Source organism: Danio rerio, chromosome 5, assembly GCF_052040795.2.
Source record: "Danio rerio strain M-AB ecotype USA chromosome 5, GRCz13ab, whole genome shotgun sequence".
In the NCBI taxonomy this organism is placed as follows: Eukaryota; Metazoa; Chordata; class Actinopteri; order Cypriniformes; family Danionidae; genus Danio; species Danio rerio.
The window spans coordinates 38608231-38630735 of record NC_141025.1 but is presented as its reverse complement, the minus strand read 5'-3'; the positions used below and the strand labels follow the sequence as shown (position 1 = coordinate 38630735).

At 35.9% G+C, this 22505-nt stretch overlaps 1 protein-coding gene across 10 annotated transcripts in view; it reads right to left on the bottom strand.

Moving 5' to 3' along the window:
- klhl13 (kelch-like family member 13) overlaps positions 1–22505 on the bottom strand; it is a 93928-nt gene that overhangs the window by 7179 nt on the left and 64244 nt on the right. For all 10 annotated transcript variants that reach the window (XM_087251285.1, XM_087251290.1, XM_087251287.1 and 7 more), the window contains 3 exon segments: positions 16315–16447; positions 10434–10630; positions 9555–10350 (listed from right to left, as the gene is read on the bottom strand). In XM_087251285.1, the coding sequence (XP_087107411.1) occupies positions 9555–10350; positions 10434–10630; positions 16315–16447 (1126 nt within the window).

The following is a 22505-nucleotide window of genomic DNA, read 5'->3' as shown; positions in this document are numbered from 1 at the left end:
GGATAAAAACACGGTCTTGACAGTGGCTAGACTAAAAGTTGATTTTGTGTGGTTACAGTAAAAGAGCTAAATAGGAGTAGTTCTACACCTCTTTTGCATTACTAGCGCACACGAAAAACCATATTCTCCACTTATTATTGTCCACAGATATAAACCATTACTAGATATAACTGAGGCATTTACGCGATATGAAGCAATAAAGTCGCTCCTGCACACAGACACCTCTACTTCACCTTGTTTAATATTCAGAGAAGACGTCTCTCTTATCTAATCTCTGGAAATCAGAAGACCTGCTTTTCTTAAGTTTTATAAAAGTATCTGTCCGCACATATCAGATCACACAGAGGAGATCTGATATAGGCAGATGATGCATTATTAATATCCAGGGCTCTTTATCTCAAGTAGACTGGAGATGGTGAAATCGTAACCCAATTCAGTTTAGGGCAGTGCAATATGACGATACATATACGTACTAGGGACAAAATTGTTCTGTGGGGTCTCAAACTGCATTGTTTACATTAATAGTGTTTCATCATTTATATGAGTGCAATATTGCATGCCATTACAGTGATGCAAGCAGAAACATGAGTAACAGTAATCTGAGAAAGTTGCAATGTTTAGACTTTGCATTTTATTAAGCGTTTTCTTTTTTAATGTAAGTTCTGTAATCATTCATTTTTGAAAAGGGTTTCAAATTTTATTAATATTTACTTTAAATTTTTTACATTTTCACATTCAGACGTGCCCTGAAGTTCCCAATAATGTGAGAAATATCATTTCAGATATAATCGAGTATATTTTTGAGTATATACTTCAAAATGTAAAAAAAAGAAACTTCACATGTGGTCTTCATTTAAACTATTAAATGATTATATTACAGAAACTGTACTATATTTTGATATACGTCATTATGTACAACATGTACATCATTATCAGGACATAAGATGACTTGTATCCTGATAAAAGACTTGTAGTATTGCCCAGCCCTAATTTACTTTCTGTTCAGACTTTATCTGATTCTGTATGTACAGCATTGATGTAACTGTACACAAAAAGTTGGCTCAGAGGGCAGCAGAATTGAACTATTGGTTTAAATGCTGGTTTATTGATGTCTCTTGATAGTTGATGAAGTGTTTACATAAAATGTGAGGCATATGATCCATACAGCATTTCATATTGAAGGTATTAAGGAATCACGAAATAATGAAAGAAATAAAGGTTAAGATCCATGCATTTCTATGTAGCGCTGCTTTCACCTGTGCTCAGACTGTAAAAGCCTATCAGGATCTGCATTTCTCTCTCTGGCTGTATCTGTTCTCTGATCTCTATTAACATTTCCTTTATAGTGTAAAGTTGCTGTAGTGCAGTTTTTATGCGAATCCAGACAGAGATTGGCCAAACTGAAACCAAAAACTGACCAGTTGCCGAAATAAAGTCACCCGATTCTGTTTTATTTTACCAGTCAATAGGTGCAAACCGATTAAAATACATACATTTGACATCTTATTTCATTATAGTTTACATCATTCATATTTCTCTTTGTAACAGTTTTTTTTAACAAGGTCCTTTTTACTAGTTTTGTCTTACGGTTGCGCTGCTTAATTTCAAAATTACAAACGTTGTCATTATGACTGCAATAAGATTTGTCTTGTAATAACTAATAAAATTCATGCAAAACAAAGTAAATTTCAGGTTTTGATGCAAAGTAAAATATTTAAAAAGTAGATTAAATGCGAATGCTATTCTCTCTTGAATCGATTCTGAGCTTGGTTTTTAAACCACACATGGCAATCTACGCTAGAGATGCAACGATTAACTGATTAATGCAACGATTAACTTTCATTATTAATCGTGCTTTAATTAATCATAAAGGCTTCTCAACACTGCGTTTCTGCACAAAACAAAACTGCTGCAGGTAAAAGTTATGCCAACAGTGTGCTAGTTTGAGGTTTCGAGCTTAAACTGTGCACTGTGGCTAATAAGCGCACACACTGGATTAACTATGGCAGAGGCTATTAACTAAGAGCCGACCACATAAAATTTATTCTTATTTTTATTTATTTATTAATTCATTGTTCTGTCCTTTATTTTCAGTGTAAAATTATTACTTATGTTTAAATGCCCAACAAATTTCCCACTTACTTAAAAAAAAAAGTTTTTATAGTAATTTTGTGCTTTATTCTGTATTAATTGGGTACTGAGCAGCACTTGAAATTAATGAATGCATAACAAAAGTGATAACCATGAAGCCATGATTATTTTTCTGACTATAATCGTAGAACCAAAATCTATAACCATTGCATCCCTTCTCTAGGCTAGTTTTTAACCATATACTCAAATGCAAGGAAAATCACTCGTGCATTTGGAGTCATTTAAGTTGGCTTTTTTCTCTTGAGATGAATACTATAAACACTTGTTTAAACCAATCCTAACTTTATTAATAATAATAATAATAATAATAATAATAATAATAATACATTTTAGATTCAAGTGGTATTAGTAAGGAATTAGAGACAAGCATTTTTCGGCTGTTTGTGAAGCACTCAGCACAATCTGCCGAGAATTGGAATTTTGAAAATATCATGCAATGATGCAGAATTGATTTCTCATACATTTTTTTCACCACAGCTCTAAAAAACTAAACAGAAAATTGGAATCAAATCTAAGCATTTGTACAAATGGAATTAGGAGGTAGCAAAAGATTCCCACCGCTACTAATAAACACAGACAGCTCGTTTGCCAGTGTTGATCGACTACAGAAGAGCCTCTGTCTGTTCTGACTGATCCGCAACCAAAATTACAACTCTCTGAGCTTAAAAAACCCTTTATATAATGAATGAGGAAAAAAAGCACCACTGAGAGTCTGTCCTATGATCTATGATCAGATATATCACTCACACAGCAAGCATTCACACTTAATATCCAAATATTCATGAGCCCACATAGGCACATTTTAAAAATAAGGTCATGCGTTTTCATAAATATGGACCGATGGATCCTGATGGGTAAGTCAAATACGAAGAAAGCCGGTTGCTGGATATTAGCATTTTCGGTTTGCGAGCCAGTCACACACTGAATATTACTCGTGATATGAGACAGCGGGCAGACTCCTCAAACAGTACAGGGTAAAAAGATTGAATTAAACTCAAAGCAATAAATTCCACTTGACCGTCAAGCTGGTGGTTGCTTTAGAAAATTGGACGACTGAATGCTAGGGGCTGGAGCGTCGTCTGATAAACATGAGAAAGGCCAGAGCGACTGCATGTAAATTATATACAGAGGCATGCAATTATGATTTTGTGCTTTTCTCCCTCTCGCTGTGGAACTGAGCGTGTCCGAGTGTGTGTTATCAAAGCTCAGTAATGTGACAGCCATCATTGGCCTCGTGTGGTCTGTGATAAAGGAAGGTTGTGTGTTTGTGCATATAGTTAAGAGAAATGATGACGGGAAGGTCATTTTTGTGTGTGGACACAAGCATGTCCCGCTGTTCTGCTTTTGCTATGTGGAGCTGCTCCTGCATTTTAATTACCCATGTTCCAGTGGGTCATTCGCCCTGTGAGAGCCTTCATCTCCGGTTAAGCTCCACCTTTGCCTGATCCGCTCATACAAGCATAGCTGCTAGAATAATAACTATGAAGCAAACGGTGCCAAAGGCAGGAGACTTTTTTTTTTTTTAAAGCCACCGAGAGGGGCTGCATGAGTATGTCTCCAGCAAACTGACATAAATCCTGTCTACTGTTACTATTCTCTGCTGAAAGCTCTTTTTGCTCCAAATGGCAATTTGCTTTTGAGTTTCACGGTTGCTCCATCCATGCGCATCACTAATGATTCCTCACTCATCTGCCATTTTCCACCCTGACTTCTGTCGTGTGATCTAATTTCATTTGTAATGAGTATCATATATTTATGTGCCTGAACAATCAGAGGTGAAAAAAGGGACTGCTATATCTCTTATGGGAAAGCATTTGCATTCAAGCGTAAATAATTACAATCAACAAATAAATATCAAATGATGTAAGACTTGAGATATCACAAATACTTCGATGTCTTTGACAATTCAAATATGAGCTGAAAACACAGAGACAATCGGCTCCACAACCCACCAGGTGGGGATGCAAGAAAACCAGCTCCCCTCCATTCCTTCATTTACATTTGAAGCATCCCAGTTCACCCACTCTCTCTACATACTATACTCATACAGAATCCTCATTTCAAAGTTTGAATGTTCTAAATCAATCCAAGTGACTTTATCTATCATGTTTGATATCATTTGAAATGTCTCAGTGTGACTGGTACAATGGTCTCATTCCCTCAGAAATTGACAATCAAAACAATACATATAAAACTTTGGGTATCTTTTGAACCACTGTGAAGGGTGTGCCATTCCTATAGGCAGAAGCTCTTTCACTAAATGCAAATGCATTCCACCCCTTTCCTCGAGGGGATTCTTGGATTTACTACTTAAGGGAAAGTTTCTAAATGTTCGGCGCAATTCTGTTACCTAGATCAGCCCATAATGTGGAACTTCATGTTCCATGTTATGTATATTTTGAAGTCAGGTATGCATCTTTTAATCTTGGATTTATCTTTGAAAATTTGATGTCTTCTATTGGTCGTTTATGAATTGACTGAATGAATTGGCATAATACACATTTACCTGACTAATAAATTGTTGTGTTTGAACATATTTTGCTTACTCTGTAATTATTCATTCTAGTAGATTATGCTGTATCCCTGTTTCCGCACTTCCTATGTCAGGTCAGTAGACGATCTAAAATCCAGTTGAGATGGAGCATTGGGCACACTAATTGTATTTTAGGGATCCGACTGACTCTTGAAATTGATTCAAGTGTACTTAGGTGGAAAGGGCGTTAACTTCCGTCTAGGACAACAAGGAGTTGCACGAATAATCTAGACAGTGTACGCGACCCTTGTTTGAAAGTAATGTTATTCTAAATTAAGTGTATATGGGAAACCATGGGCTTGGCTAAACCAAAATTATTATAGAGTACAGTAGTCGGTTACATTTATAATAATGGCCCTAACTTCTGATTGGAAATAATGTTGTCTTTACTCAAGGGTGTACATCTAAGAAGGACCAATGAAAAATACTTTGGAATGAGCAAGCATGGGGGCGGCCATCTAAAAGTAGTAGTCATCTACCTCTGTTTAATATTCAAGACTGACAATAGTGTGACCACGAGGGAACGCCATTGGCTGGGGCGATCTCTCTGAGCGTCATGAGCACCCGAATGAACAAATGTAATAGATACGAGTGAAGATAAAAGGTTCAAACATTTATCTAAATTAATATATTGATATAATCTCTTTAATGTTTTATGATTGGAGTCAGATAAAACAAAAGATAAATATATTAATATACTAAACCACCTAATATTCAAATTGGAGTCAGATATGAGTTAAATTTAAAGTAAATCAACATTGTGCAATGGAAAGACTGAACAGGCATTGAACCTTCACCCACCAGTGGACACCTCCATTGGAACAACTGGGTGGATATTACAATGACAACAAACTGGCTTCAGTTACAACGGCAAAACATTTTGCCAAAAATTTGTTTCAAATTGCATGGTTTTGAAAGTGACAAAATCCTTTAACTATAAAATGCATGATTTTTTTGAAAACAGTAATGAAATGAATGTGTATATGTGTTCAGACTGTATAGGCCTGTCACGATTATTAAATAATGTCTAATGTTGTACTTTAATCTAATGGCGATTGATCAGATTACCCCAATAACTGCTATACCATTAATAGCCACAAAGGGGAGATATAAATAAATAGAGAGGAATGCTTGCAAATGTATTTGCATTTTATTTTTACTTTCAAATTTGCAAGCATTTCTCTACTTACCACTAAAATAACACAACTACTAACAACTATAAAAACACCAGCAATACCAACAACTTGTTGTTTAGAAAGTAGCAATAAATAGCTAAAGTACATCTTTTTCAGTGGAAATTTTCTGAACTAGGGCTGCACAATATTGAAGAAATCTGAAATGGCGATCTTTTGTTTTGTTGTGAAATACAGTATATTGCAATTTGAAAACAATTTCACCAGATGGCTTGAATAGCTCTATTTGTAAAAAAAAACATTCATTTAGATTGGTTGGATTGCTTTTGTAAGGGTGTGAATCATGTATAAAAAAATAAAATTGCAAGAATAATTTCAATGGAGGGGCGACGCGGTGGCGCAGTGAGTAGCACGACCGCCTCACAGCAAGAAGGTTGCTGGTTCGAGCCTTAACTGGGTCAGTTGGCATTTCTGAGTGGAGTTTGCGTGGGTTTCCTCCGGGTGCTCCGGTTTCCCCCACAGTCCAAAGACATGTGGTGTAGGTGAATTGGGTCAGCTAAATTGTCCATTGTGTATGAGTGAGTGAGTATGGGAGTCTCCCAGTGATGGGTTGCTGGAAGGGCATCAACTGCATAAACATGTGCTGAATAAGTTGGCGGTTCATTCCGCTGTGGCGACCCTGGATAAATAAATGGACTAAACCGCCAAGAAAATGAATGAATGAATTTCCACAAATGACTTGAATAGGAAGATGATAAACGGTTTCAAGGTAAACAGCGGTTTGGAAAAGCCAAGGTCCTGAAACTGCAAACAATTTCTGTAATACCGTTCTCAAGGTATATGTAAAAATTTGTAGGTGTTTTTTTATGACTATTTCATCAAGTTGTTATGGAATCTGTGTAACTAATGAAGATAGTTAGTTAGAGATTTATTTAAATTGTTTAACCTGACATGTTTAAAATAAAAAAAGCCAAAATATTTTAAATGTTTCTTGAAATCAAATATATTGTGTTCAAAGAGGAAAAAAGCTTTCTTTTTTTACGCAGGCATTTTAAAGGAACGCATTTTAAAGCAGTAATCACAACACCCTAACCCATACAACCGTGATATTTTTTATCCAAGGATACTGTCAAAATCTTATACTGGCCCATGCCTAGACTTGAATATCTCTATTTAGAAATAATTTATAAAGTTCAATTGATAGGATGTAGAGTAGAAGTAAAATCCATAAAATATAATACAAATATTACAATTATCAATAAATAAAATTGAGAAAAGATACACATAAAATAAATCGTGCTTTATGTTATCTGGAGATTCAATATTCAAGTATAGAAATTAAAGAATCCCATCATCTGTAAAACACTGTATAGTCTTCATTGCATGAATAACTAAATTCAATTAATTTATGTTAAACACTACAAATGTTATAATTCTTGTGCCTGAATAGCCTGAAGTGCTTACATAGACACAGACCCTAAAACACATGTACATGTTAATGAACTTTCACTCTATTATTAATGAACTTTCCAATGACGTGTCCAGAACTCTGGTGCCCGATAAACTATGATACAGACTAAACATTCTAAATCTGCAATGTGACCGTTGCAGATGCACACATTGCGATGTCAATGCTGATACAATGTCTTATGTAGCAATAATTTTAATTATTTTTGCAGATTTATGTGAATAGGATTGTTTCAAGAAAGCAAAACCTTTTGTTTTTGTAAGTACTGCTTACACTTAATTCCTCCTACTAGATTAAAAGGACAGTTCATCCAAAAATGAAAATTCATAAATTACACACTATTTACTTTATCCAAACCTTTTTGACTTGATATCCTTTGTTAAACAAAAAATAAGACATTTAAGACATTTTGGAAAACAAGTAACCTTTGATTTCAATAGTATTTGTTTGTCCTACAATGGATGTCAAATGGTTACAGTAGTTCCGCTCTCTTCAAAATAGTTTCTTCAGCATTCAACAGAAGAAAAATAAAGGTTTGAAACCACAGCAAGGTGAGAAAATGGTGAGTTAATTTTCATTTTTTCATGATCTCTCCCTTTAGGCAGTTCTGATTAACCAACTGTTCATGCAAAATTAATGTCGCCATGACATAAATTCACCCAGTATCTTTTTTATTAGATTGTGAACAATTTTTTCCATCCACATGTTTCTTTTTTAAAATTCAATTTGTCATTTTTCATCAAAATGTCATAATCTTTCTGTGACATTTGCCAGACTCCTCCAGTCTTCTGAAACATTCAGATCTGCCCCTATGTAATCGACAACCAGCCAACAAAACCAAATATAAAGCAGTTGTCTTTTTCAATAATCCACTTCAGATGGATGTCCCAATACATGATCTGTCATTACTTATGCTACACCGTAACTTCAATTTTTAATGTTATGCTCTTAGTATTCAATTCACAAGACTGAAACATAATGGGTCAATGCAAACCATGTTTTCCTGACTGCATATTAACCAGTATTGAATATAGACTGTGTTGCCTTTTTTTAACCTTGCATAATGTAAAGCACAGTTCTGAAGATGGAGGGGATGTAAAGCAACAATTGACAACCTACACTGAACAAAGAAACAAAAATGATTCCTTGGATTTAATAACATTTTTTAAGTTTAGTGGTTGTAAACAAATTATTTGGGCTGAATTTAAATTAATGATTTAAGTCTAACATTACTAAATTTAATTTGTTGAAATTCAACAAATTTAAATTGTTTGCAAATGATTTTTTTGTGTACCAAGCTGAGAGCCATGGACACTATTAACAACACACATTAGGGGGCAGCACTGCTAACAAACCACCTTGCAGGAGCTTCAGGTTCAAATCAAATCTTTCTCCAGACATATCAACAAATTACCAAGACATTTGTTGTCTTGTAAAAGCATGTAAAAATTTTGAAAAATTTGAGGTATCAACATACAGTTAGTACTTCGAAAGCACTCAATTTAAATGCACAGATTAGTAATTTATTTACCCTGATGATAAGACCTTTTAATGTTATATGACCTGTTTGAAAAAAAATTACTACTGCTCATACATTCATTTGGCAGTAATTAGCAACAAGAATTTAATATACTTTTTTTAAAGACACAAAGATTTTAGAATCTGAGTGATATACTAATAAAGAGTCTTAAAGACTAATGGTCAAGGTTAGGATTTTATGTTAAATGGCACATTGAAATGTAGGTTTGTTTTTACCGAATCCTATTGTATCATCCTTATTATTTCACGTACAAGCAGGCGCAGCCATTGGAACCTTATTGGTTCATATTGGAGACTTCTGGTTCCAAGCACTTGATTTTCAGTGGTAAAAACAGCTTATTAAGGTGTGTGATGATGCAAACTAGAATTTTCTTAATTGTATTATTTAGATTTTTTTTAGTATTGCCATAAACACAACTGTTTGTAAAGCAAGTTGTTTAATCATTTACATTTGATACTTTAGCTTTTTTTAATAAAGATTTGCACTGGTAACTATTCAATGATCACACGCAAGTGCAAATTGAATGTAAAAAATTCTCCTTTTGTGGTTTTAAAACAAAAAGAAGGCAATGTGGTGTTAAAACAACACCAGGGTGAGCAAATGAGGGCTTAATTTTGGGTGAACCTCCCCTTTAATGTTATATTTACAAAACATGTCAGCAATTGAAGCACAGCATGTCTCTTAGAAATCTGTTCCCTGCTGTGCCACTAAAATCCCTTCCTGACTCACCCAGTTCTCCTGCGGCGTTCCTCCCGCCCACAGCGTATAGATATCCTTTGAGAGCGCTCAGATGAAAGAAGGTCCTCTTCTCATTTAGACATGCCACCTGAATCCACTTGTTATACCTGGGGTCATAGCGAAACACGGTATCCACTGCCGTTTTACCTTTCGTGTCATAGTTACTCTGTCCACCGACCACATACAAAAAGTTCCCGATCACTGCGATGCCATGCTGGTAGCGCGGGGCATCCATGGGTGCCAGTGCCTTCCATTCATGTGCTTTCTCGTCAAAAAGTCGCAGCTCTTTGCTAACAACCAGCTGTTGCCGTAGCACACCCCCTAGCGTCACTAAATGGGTATTGTCCGAACGGATCGCAGTCCGTTCCGACTGCATCACCGGCTGCATGTATGGCATCATCTGGTAGTTGCTGGCTTCTAATAAAAGGTTAACACAAGTATTGTCCGTACGCATGAAATCGACAGTCTGTACGTGGTTTATAAGTTCCGTCGGACTCATCAGAGGAAATCGAATATTGCGCATTAGTTTGGCGGCGTATTCCATGCGGCCTTCTTCATAGCGTAACCAGCGGCACGCTGATTTAAACAGGTCCAATTCGCTGCAGTGTTTTAGACTGTTAGAGGAGAGAACAAATGCTAGACGCTCGAACGGAAGTTTGACAAACTCGCCGGTGCCGAGTAGGGAGGGAAAATTCTTCAGGATGAAGTTGTTGACGTATTTGTCCACTTCGGTGAGGTTGTAAGTATTGGCGATGCGTCCCACCTCCACACAGTTGTCCAACGACACCTTAGAAGGAGAACGAACTTTGCATTAGTGCTGCAAACAAACTTTCTAAAGTAAAAGTGCTCTCATTTGAAACAGTGTCCTACCCCAGAAATGAGAAAGACTTTGCAGAAGTCAAGGACAGGCAGGATCTGGAGAAAGCTAGCAGCCTCAAGGGTGTCCTGAAGATTCTCCATGTTGAGAGAGAGTTTGGCGGTGTAAATGAAGTCTATAATCTTCTTTAGCCCTATTCGATTCACACCATGCAGCTTTATACACATCAAATCCTGCTCTTTCATTCCACCTGAGGAAACAAAAAAAAGGGAAAGAGGGGGATGAGATGACAGAGGGAGGAGATGAAAGCCAGAGGAAATCAGTGCAAGGAAATATTCAGACAAAACAGATATAAAAAAGGGGGAAAAGTGCCGATAAAGGGAACGGGGAAAAAAAGAACGGGGGAGGGATCGGCGAAAAAACGTAGCAAACGAGCGGATCAAAGGCAGAGGGGAGAGTGACAGAAACAATAAGGAGAACGAGAGAAAGAGGAAAAGAGAGAGGAGATAAGTGAGTCTTACTGCAAGCTGTCACCAATTCTCTTTACCATGATAATGAGCCACTTATTCAAGAGCCACGTTTGAAATAAATCAAACCACTTTCATTAATTCAGATGCGTTTTCGCAACTATACCGAGATGGAGAAAGAGAGAAGAAGAGAGAGCAAAAGGGATAAGTAGAACACAAGGGGAGAATGAAAGCAAGTAAAACAGACAGCAATTATAGGAGTCTTGCAATGCTGAAATGCTTATGACACGCACACAGGACTTTATGAATACCAGTGACCCATTACATGATCAACGGAGACGGTACATTTCTCAGCTAAGAGATTTGCCTTTTTCCGTAGAATGGTGCATATGACCTGACACAATCTCAGTCAACCTGAAAGCAGCTAACCATTACAGTTTAACATTAAAAGGGAACTGAGTTTTGGGACTGTTAAATGAGATGGGCACTGCGAACTGAAGCACAAAAAATTTATATCAAAGCACTTTCTTGAGTTCACTCATTTATTTTCCTTTGGCTTTGTCTCTTTGTTTATCAGGGGTCACCACAGTGGAATGAACCACCAACTTATCCAGCATATGTTTTATGCAGCTGATGCCCTTCCAGCTGCATCCCAACACTGGGAAACACCCATACATTCTCACTACAGCCAAATTAGCTTATTCAATTCACCTATACTGCATGTCTGTGGATTGTGGGGAAAACTGGAGCACCCAGAAAAAAACCCACGCGAACTCGAGACTCGAAACAGCAACCTTCTTGCTGTGAGGCGACATTGCTTACAACTGAGCCACAATGCCCTTACATGAGTTTATTTAATATTAACAATATACAGGCTAAAACTGTTTATTTGATCTTAATAGCGTTATGAACACATTAAGGTATCTATGATCTGTGACAAAGAAGCTTGGTTTATTTTCCAGTTGCAGTTACTGTTCATTTTCAAGGCAGTGCTGACTTTTTGATAAAATACACCTTTGTATTTCAATGTAATATCTTGAGGCTCCCTTTAACATCCACAGTGAGCATTTACTGTTATTTTTTTTAGCCTTTATAAAGCATATAAACAGTTATTTTCTCTATAAAACCCATGTTAGCCATTTAGGAATGAACCTACAGTAACTGGGCAGACAGAAGCCCTGCCCATCACGCGAATATGCATCTGTTCTGAAGTGAATTTGACGTGCGAATGAAGCGGATTTGAAATAAAGCGAGTAAACTAAAATGTTAACATGTCTATTTACGCGCGAATAGCATGATTTATCCGCGCGTTGCGTGTCTGGTGTGAACAGTATCAGGAGCATTAATGCAAGAGTTTCAGATTTTTCTTACTAATATCAATACTGAAAACAGTAATGTTTTGTGGAAACAATGATAAGCATTTTCTGAATTTTTAGTTGAATAAAAAGTTCAAACATTTCAAAACTCTCAAACATTCAAGTTATAGTAGCCTTTGCACTTTGTGCTGAATTTAGGGTGCTTTCACACTTGGTTCAATTGGCTGGACTGAACCCAAGTTCGATTGTCCCCCCTTGCCACTTTTTCGGCTCGTTTGTGTTCCACACCAGCTTTTTTCCTTCTGAACCACGGAACGTTTGCGTCATCGAGCTGCTGCTGTGTGTACAAGCTGCCAAAATAGAAAGATGTCCACACATCAAGGCCATTCTGCTTTAACTGAATCTTTTGGATTTGGACATCTAGAAAGTGACTAGCGTCCATCTGCCACAAAAAAACTATTATAAATGTTCAGAACATAACGCAAAAGCTGCTTTTGAAGAAGACAAGCAGATGTTATCACTGTGCTTGCCTTGGCACAGTCCCGCTTGTCACCAAGGTACAGTACATGATACACAGACATACACACAGACGAATGAATGTTATGAAAACGATACCAAACACTAACGTCAAACAAACCCGGGTGCGGACAAAAAGTGCTAGCGTGAAAGCACTCTTAACGGATTAATTTAATTTATGGGTAAATTCCCCTAAAAATATATAAGTTGTTAAAAATCCCTTAAATGAAGATATTTTAGATGAAAATCTGAGAGCTCCCTTATCCTTCAAAGATTATCAAGCTACGAGAATACGCTCTTATGAATACGTGCCCTATACTGACACGGAGGAGAAGAAACTGTAAAATATAGTGACTGATTTTGTTTTATGAGCACACAAAAGTATTCCCGTAGCTTGACCATAATCCAATTGAAGGCACAGAAGACATGTAGTCTGTTTTGAGATTTTTTTGTTTTTTTTTTCTGGACTGTGAACCTCTTGTGACTATTGTAGTATATGGAGGGTGAGTGAGCTAAATATCTAAAGTATCTTCATTTGAGTTCTGAATACAAACAAAGGACTTTTAAATGACATTAATGTAAGTAATTAATAACATTATTTTCATTTTTAGATGAACTAACCATTTAAATGTTTGGTTAATATTGAATTATAATCTTATGTGTCATATTTAAATCAGGAAGGATTTAATTAGCAAAGAAAACTGTACAGTAGTAAAGTGAATATTTTCTTTCATAACACCATGATTTAAAAACCACACACTGAATTCAGAAACAAGATCCATAGATGAATTGATTTTCCCCCAGCTCTAGTTGCGAAATGGTGTAAGCCTGCAGAAAGACTATTCCCTGTACGCGCTGCTCCTTCATAATTGTTTAAGTGCTCTCTCATAATAGTTTTTGTGTTAAAAACTCATCCAGGGGTTGGCAGTATGCTGTATTAAATGGCATAATTATTTAGGGAATAGCTGAACTCAATTCAAATAATGAAACGAAGTCCTTTTCATTGAAAAGATAATCTCTGAACAAGCTTTCCCAAATAACCCTGAGCATATCCCTTGCCGTCTTATCTTTTTTCACCTCACTGGCTTTGTTCTTTCTTCCCAAGAAACAAGAGCGTTTCTGAGAGAGACGGGAAGGGAGGGGGAAGAACGGATGGAGAATCAAGAACATTTAGAGCTCTGAGCGCAAGTCTCCAGTTCAACTAAATGAGACTGACATGCTACCGATTTTAACATGATTAACATAAGGAGATTTTAGGAGACATTGGTAAGCACAAACAAAACCTAGTTTTGAGGATCTTACTGTAAAGTTCAAAACATTTTATGAGGCAATGTTTTTCAAGACACTGCGGCCAAAAACTATTTTAGGCTTTTCATAATTTTGTTCACTCCAATGTGAAGTAAACATCCAAAGTATACCTTAAAAGTGTTTCTTTGCTTGCACTCTATCAATTTGGCTTTGCAGATTTCAGTTACAATACATATTGTTAAAAGCTACGTTCTCAAAATGAGTTTACTCTCCTGCACTGAGCTGTAATTGCAATTTGTTGCTATTTTCAGACCAGTGCAAGTGTCGTTTTCACGTTTTGCGCCTCATTGTTTAAATAACTTTTTAAATGTTTAAATGGGTGTTCCAGTCTAAAAAGGAGGTGGTCAAAAATATCCAAACATATCATATTCTTATGCCCCATATGGTGATGTATAAGTTTCCAAAACACGACAGGTGGACACATCTAAACTTGTTTTTATACTGCTGATTATAGAAACCTAATAAAAATGCAAATTATCATGAATAAACTGAAAAGACCTCCAGAGATGAAGGAGGTGGTAGTGGTTTTATATTTTTGTAGAAAATGATCATTTTTGTAATATTTTAATCCTTTATTTATTTCCATATGTAAAGATATTTGTGCATTTCTGTACATTCTGTTTATTAAGCAAAGTGTAAGCTTTTTGGATCTGCATAGGCACATAACTAATGTGCTCTGTGCTGTACTTTAGACCAGCTTTCAGTTGGTCAAAAGAACTGAAATAGACCACGCCACTGACCAAATGAAAACTGGTCTAAAGTCCAGCACAGAGCACGCTAGTTATGTGCCTATGCAGGTCTAAATGTGTACACATGTACACAGGATGTACAGGAATACACAAATATCTTTACATATGAAAAAAATAAAGGATCAAAATATTACAGAAATTACCATTTCCTACAAATACATAAAAACCACTATCTCCTACATCTCTGGAGGTTTCTTTCAGTTTATTCATGAAAATGTGCATTTATATTAGTTTATTATAATTACCAGCATAAGGGCATGAGAATAGGGCATGTTTTTGGATATAACTCAGTTTTTTGACCACACTTTATTATTGTTCATTTATTTGTTGGCTGGAAATTGGAACTGAATTTACAAATAGTTTAGAAACCAATATTTGTGTTTAACAAACAAAATTAAATATGTAGGTTAATAGATGTCTTCAGTGGAGTGCGTACCCGTAATACATTGTTTCCTTATCCATGAAAGTAAAGGAGTAAAGAGTAAAAGTAAAGAGAAAGTTAAGAGTCTTAATGGAGGAGGCTCATTCTTTATCCTCATGCTGCAGATGGTTTGCTCGCTAGTGAAGCGCTCAGCCACTCACAAAGTCTGTCATGTAAATAGCAAATGCACCATGGCGAGATGCAACTGACTTTTAAAGGGAATGGGAGATAGACTCTGGTTGGTTTAATGCACATTATGCTCAAAACACACTCATAACTCATTAAGAGAATAAGCACAAGCCCTGTTAGACCATGCGCCTGGGCGCAAAGCATTTTTTCAGTCCTAAAAATAGCAAAAGTCAATTCAGAAACATCTTTAATAATTTTGCACCATGCACTTTAGACTTTGTGCTTAGATCAATAAAACAGAGCCCCTGGACGTTACAGTTTTACTCTTCTGAAGCTTTTTACAGTGGGATATGTTCATTCATAATTTGCCTGATTATATACAACGTGTTGCAGATAATCCAGAAATTTAAGCAAATTAATTGCATATTTCATTAAATATTAGGTAACCTCAACTAATATGCGTTTACGCTTAAATTAATCATTTGTTACAATGTGCTTATTGTGTAAGTAAATGCTTTAATATTGCACTTATGATTAATTAAATAACTTAATGTATTTACATCTGTATTTATTGTCTGTAATTGTTTTTTTAATTACATTGTCGACCATCCCTTATACCTTACCCCACCCTTAAACCTTCCCATACCACCAAATCTGTCCTGAACCTGTATACCACCTCAAGAGCACAAGAGGTGTTCTGCAATACATCATAAACACAGTAAGTACAATGAATTTACTTTTTGATGGAAGCAGTTATGGCCACTTAATATAAACTATTAGGATATAAGAATGCTTCATTTGCATACACAACATTTAAAGAAAGATGCAATACAAAAAAAAAATGATGATGACAACCATTAGTTATTCTCCCTATTCATTTACAATGTCTCGTCTTAACTACAATCTCTTTTCTCCTTTGCTTCAGTCAATCTTTGACCTCTCGGTTCAAGAAAGCCCTCATTCTCCTTCCTTAATCGCTTCTTCACCTCACCTAATCCTTTGTTATCCCGTGGCGTGCTCTCGCTCACCTGTAAACATGGCTTTAAAGTAGTCGCTGGAGGAGGCCATCATGGCTCGGTGAACAGGAAACGCCTCATCCCCGTCTCCCGCCACCAACGTGACATCACACAGCAGGCCTTCTATCCTCAACTGGTCAAAACCCTGAGACACAAAGAGAACGGAAAAAATAAAGCACACAGAAAAAGAGAGAATTTTTGTAATACACCTAATGAATTCACTAAGGAGAAGAAAGAGATTGCACAAAACAAAACCGCTAAAACTCTAAAACATCTGTTGTTATCACCCAGGAAATCAGTGTGTGAATGTTAAGGAGCTAAATCGTTACTATGCGTCCCATGAGCGTCATTTCTGAATAAAAGATTGCGGGGTTAATTAATGAACAGGAGGTCAGAAGCATGAGGGGACTGAAGCAGAGATGGACTCCCAGAGCTGAGACCAGCCATAATTAACAGGACAGAAGCATCGTCCACTCACTCATTCACACGCACACACTCACAGTCAGCCTCAATCCACCAGCATGTGCTATAGCAAACGCCAGGCGTGTGTGAGAGGACATGAAATAAGGCACAATCCAATCAGCGATACACTTACTGAAATTAAACATAAGCTTGTACTGCAGCCCCTGGGACGGATTTTTTTTACAGATGTGCCACACGGAAGAGCCGACTGGCCTCATAACATCAGCGTCTGAAGCAAAATCTACATTTAAAGGCTTGGCTTGAGATGTGCCTCTTTGTAAGTTGCTCAGGATAAAAGCGTCTGGTAAATGACTGAATGCAAAAATGCGAAAGATGACAACACTCAGGTTACACTGCATTTAATGTGACAGCTAAAGTGTTTTGTGCTCAGGCATCTACACATACAAACACTGCGTGTGGGTGTGTGAAGGTTACATGAACATTAACAGCATGTAAACCGGTGGTAGTCAGACACAGTGTTTCTGCGCAGTTCCGCCAAAGCTTAAAGGGCACCTATGTTACCCCTTTTTCAAGATTTAAAAGATTTAGGATATGTCTTTAGTGTCTCCAGAATGTGTCTGTAAAGTTTCAACTCAAAACACCCATCAGAATATTTATAATACCTTTCAGAATATTGGAATTTTCTGCTCTGAAAACAATATAGCTGTTTTTGTTGCCCGTGACTTTAATGCTAGTTCTCCCTTCACACGGTTCCCAAGTGTCTGTCAGAGAGTGCCTCAATCTCTGCCCTGGCTGCGTCAGATAAACAGCACAGTCACAGACATGAAGAAAGCAGATCTCACGTAACGTTTGTGTGAAATTCTACAGTAAGAACATTCCCAATGAGTATCTGATGTATTTATTGTGGAGTTATTTCAAGCCTTTCTGCAACGATGAGTCACACACAATGTCATAACAAGGTTCACGCACGCACACACACAGTGCGCACAATTAACTTTGTTGTGTTTTTGCATGGCAAATGTGACAGGATACACGTTAATATCCAGTGCTGTATGAATATCCGTTATGTTGATGTACAAAATAAACCTGATTTAATTTCCACAAACTGGGATTGAAGCGCCTTCTTTTATAATTGTACTGACACGCAGCAGTGGTGATAAAATAAAGACAGTAAAATCGCTGCAATTCAGTACAAACATGCACTGTTTTAATACATTTTAAATTTGTACAACTCACTCTTGGTCACATTTGATAATGATTGATGATCACAGAGAACTTTCAGAGAACAGATTTTTCAAATCCTGGTTACTTTATGCTCGCCCTGTCTTGTTGATATGATTATATGCGTTACTATGGAGACATGTTAATACGTGGCTGTCAATCAATTTGGTGGGTGGGAAAACCGCACTCCTACGTCACGTTGCGGGGTGCCTCAATATCGGAGGAATTTGGGTCCTATTTTAATATCAGGAAATTTAAGAAAAAGAGATTTTTTGTCTTTATATCACTATAATATGCCTGTGGATACACTATACCTACACACAGTTCTCTCCAAACAAATTGAAATTCAAAAAGATGATTTTCATCATAGGTGACCTTTAAATTGACATATTTGAAGTAAACTAAAACAACTAAATTTCAGATGCAAGTTGTCATGAAAAATTTGGATATATTTGAATTTTAAGAGCAAGATCTTGATTTGGGAATTAATATAATTTTAAAAGTCAGAAACATTAATAAAACAAATACTTGATAATTGATCATTTGTTATCTCAAGTTCTAAAATATTTTATAGTGTGGAAAATTGCAGAAAAATAGGGTTATGTGCTTGAAATAAGCTTGTAAAACACAAATGACTAGAAACATCATATTGTAAATTTCTTAATAATAATAATAATAATAATAATAATAATAATAATTAATAATAATGTTGAAACACTGAATAATAAGTTCTATTGGGACAGATTGTTTTTATTATGAAATGTTATTTTACTTACTAAACTTTTGCAAGTAAATATTGCTCTTCTAGGTAAATTTTTCAGATGCAGCCTTTTCTTTACATCAGAAGTACCAGAAATACAGTCAGAGGCCTTTGTACATTGTTGAGGACCACTGACACAATGTATGATGATAATAATAATATTTTTTCATATTATTGTTAATAACATCAAACATGACTATGTAAAAAAGCTTAATTGTGTACAATTGGGTAGCCAAGAAACTGAAAAATAAATAAGTAACTGCATTTCATGTGGGTACTCGTATAATATTATGATTTCATAATATTATTTTTATGCATAATCTGTATAAAGAAAATGGATATGCAACACAAATCATATGCTAAAACACACAGTGAAACCTGCTTCCTCAGCGAAACCTCTCATTCAGAGTGTGCTCAGTGTATGAGGAAGCACAGAGCCTGGGGATAAACATCCAATCAAATTAACCGAGTGCTGTTTCCCAACAAACCATGGAAATCAAATCACTTTTCCAGCAGTTAGTGATATTATAGAGAGATGCGGCTGCGGTGCTTTAGGACACATGTGACAGATTTAAACAGACATGATAAGCAGCCGTCACTTAATAGCTTAAGCTTTCATCTTCAACACTGACAATATGCATTCATGATATTGTTATAACCCGTTAAATGCATGAAACAATGTTTGAGGGTCATTTTCAATGAGTACTATAAAATTAAGTTATGAATCTTCAGTTTCAATTTACATGAGTTACGTTATGAATGTATCAGGGTTCGTTTAAAATATTTTGATTTACCAAACTGAATCGAACCAAATTAACCTCAATGTGAAGTTGACACGCAAATGTTGTTTACAGTCTGCTTGATCTCACAGCAGGAGCTGGTTTCAGGCTGAATGCAGATCAGCTGATTGATGATGGCTGTCAATGACATTTTGACAGGAATCAATAGAGTGACCTCACAGTGCCAATGTTAATTGTCAGTGCTGGAGACAAAAAGTGATCATGTAATGTTTTAATGTGTCTGTGCGTGAGCATATAGACTTTGAAACTGTTCAAAAGTTTAAGGTCGGTAAGATTTTTAAGTGCTTTTAAGAAGTCTCATCAAGGCTGCACTTATATTCACTCAAAATACAGCAATACAAGTTCAAAAGAGCAAGTTTCATTTGAATCAGATGTCTTTCTTATCAGTTGTCCTTGATGAATAAAATATTACATCAGAAATGTTTCATTAACCAGCTTCATGAAAGTAAACTTAACACTTATTACAGCACTTTTCAGACCAATTAAAGTAAACTAAGCAGACGATATTTGTAGTGTTCTCATAACTTCATAGACTTTTTCGCTACCTTATCATTTTTTCCATTACCTTTTCTGCTTAAGAGATGAACAAACCCTTTCTGATGATGAGAATACTGAAAAAACATTTGCTGTGAAACATGTATTGTTCTCTGATGTGTCCATCTGCACTGTCTTTCCCACATCTGGGAGAGTTACGGTGTTGAGAAGCCCCAAAGAAGGGTACCACTGTTGCATGCCCAGATTGACGCATGATGGTGGATTAGTGATGGTTTGGGCCCAATACTTGTGCTAGATGGGACTGCCAAATGACTACCAAATATTCTGGAAGACCATGTGCACCCAATGGTTCAAACATTGTATCCTGAAGGCGATGCCATGTATCAGGATGATAATGCACCAAGCAAGACTGGTAGCAGAGTGGTTTGATGAACATGAAAGTGAAGTTGAACATCTCCCATGGCCTGCACAGTGCCAAAATGCACATATTATTGAGCACCTTTAGGATGTTTTGGAAGGACGAGTTTTCCTCCACCAGCAACAGGTAGTGACCTGAAGACTATTCTGCAAGAAGTAAGGCTCAATAGCCCTCTGGAAAATGTGCATGACTTGTATCTGCATTCACAAGACAAATTGATGCTGTATTGGCCACAAAAGGTGGCACTACAGTTTAAGATTAAAATGAGAAGGATATTTATGTGACATGTATCTGTTCTTACTTTAAGAATAAACCCAATTAATTTCATTCAATCTTTTCGAAAGCAAGATTGACAGCTTAAAATTGCATTTGAAATTAAAGTTAAAATATTTTTAGAAGAAGAATTAAACGAAGATATCAACTTTTTGGTGCACAAACTCATTTAATGGTAAAACTTTATGTATTTGTTACTTTACGCTCAGACTGCAAACACTTTCAGCCTGATTTCTTTCAGTCAATAATAACATTGGCAGCCAATCAGAATCCATACTGCTTTAAAGAGCACAAACACATTTAAAAAAAGTGGCAGATATGCATTAGTGCTTATATTAAACAGAACATTAAATTGCACAATAATGTGGACATTAACATAATCATCATTCATTAAAGATATCTTTATATTTATTGTTTCTTAAGTGATTAAGCATTATTACTTCTTTAAATGTGTTCAAATTGGGGATGCAACGAATAGAGATTTTGGTTGTGCAATTTTAGTCTGAGGAATAATCACGATTATTACCATTATTATGCATTCATTAATTTCAAAACATTACTAGTTTAGAAAAATCACATGAAAACTCCTTATATTTTAAAGTGTTATTTATTGCTGCTCAGTAACTAAATAATATGACACAAAACAATATTTAAAAACAAACAATAGTCCATTTCTATTTGGACTTAAAAATAAGTGAAAAAAGTTGGCATTTAAACATAAGTAATAATTTTACACAGAAAATGAATGTCAATAAATAAAAAAATAAAAATTGTAATAAAAAAATAAAAAATATTTATTAATTAATTTTAGATAAATAAAATAAAATTAATTACAATAAATAAATAAAATTTAATAAATTAATATAAGTTAATAAATTAAAAACAAATGAAAATATATAAATACAATTTTTTAAATAAATGAATTTAAAATGAATTAATAAATAAATTTTGTTAACTAAATTAAAATAAATAAAATTAGAATTAATAAATAAAATTAAAAATCAATAAATAAATGAATAAATAAATGAGTAGTATTTGTCTAATGTAAATCTAAGTTACATAATAGCTAAGTATTTCCCTTTTACAGTAAAATGTGCGTCTGAAAAGCACAAGTCCCTCGCTCTATATATGCAAGCTACGCGCCTCCATTGGAAATAACAAACTTGCGCGTGCAAAAGAGGTGATATGTGACTGGCCCTTAGTTAATAGCCTCAGCCAAATTGAATCCAGTGTGCATGGTGTAAAGTACAGGCTCGGAACTTCAAACTAGCACTCAGTAGGCATCACTTCAAGTTGCAGCAGTTTTGTTCCATGCAGAAACATGGTGTTGAAAAGCCTTCCTGATTAATTAGCCATGACGAATTAAATCGCAGTTAATAGTGAAATCGGTTACTCATTGCATCCCTAGTCCAAATGTACTTTTTAAAATACAAAAATGCCTCATGCGTCAGCGGGTTAAAGTAAATATGAACAGACGCAAACACAAACAAAATGAAGCAGATGACCTTCACTTATTGATCTTTCTGCAACACATCACTGCAAATTCCAATTAAAATCTCACCTTTGATTCGCACTCAAGCACCTGTCATCTGAGCCGCAGAAAGATACTAATGAACGTCCTTCTGCACTTCATGAACACCCACCACCACCACCAATGATGATGACAATAACACTATCATGTACATGTGCGAGTTCAAGCCTGAGTGCCAGCAAACAGCAGTGATGACCTTCACAGTCTCGTCCAAACACACTCTCATGTGTGACACCATGCCGGACCGGCAGATGGTGACGCCCCACCTTGACGTTTAGTAAG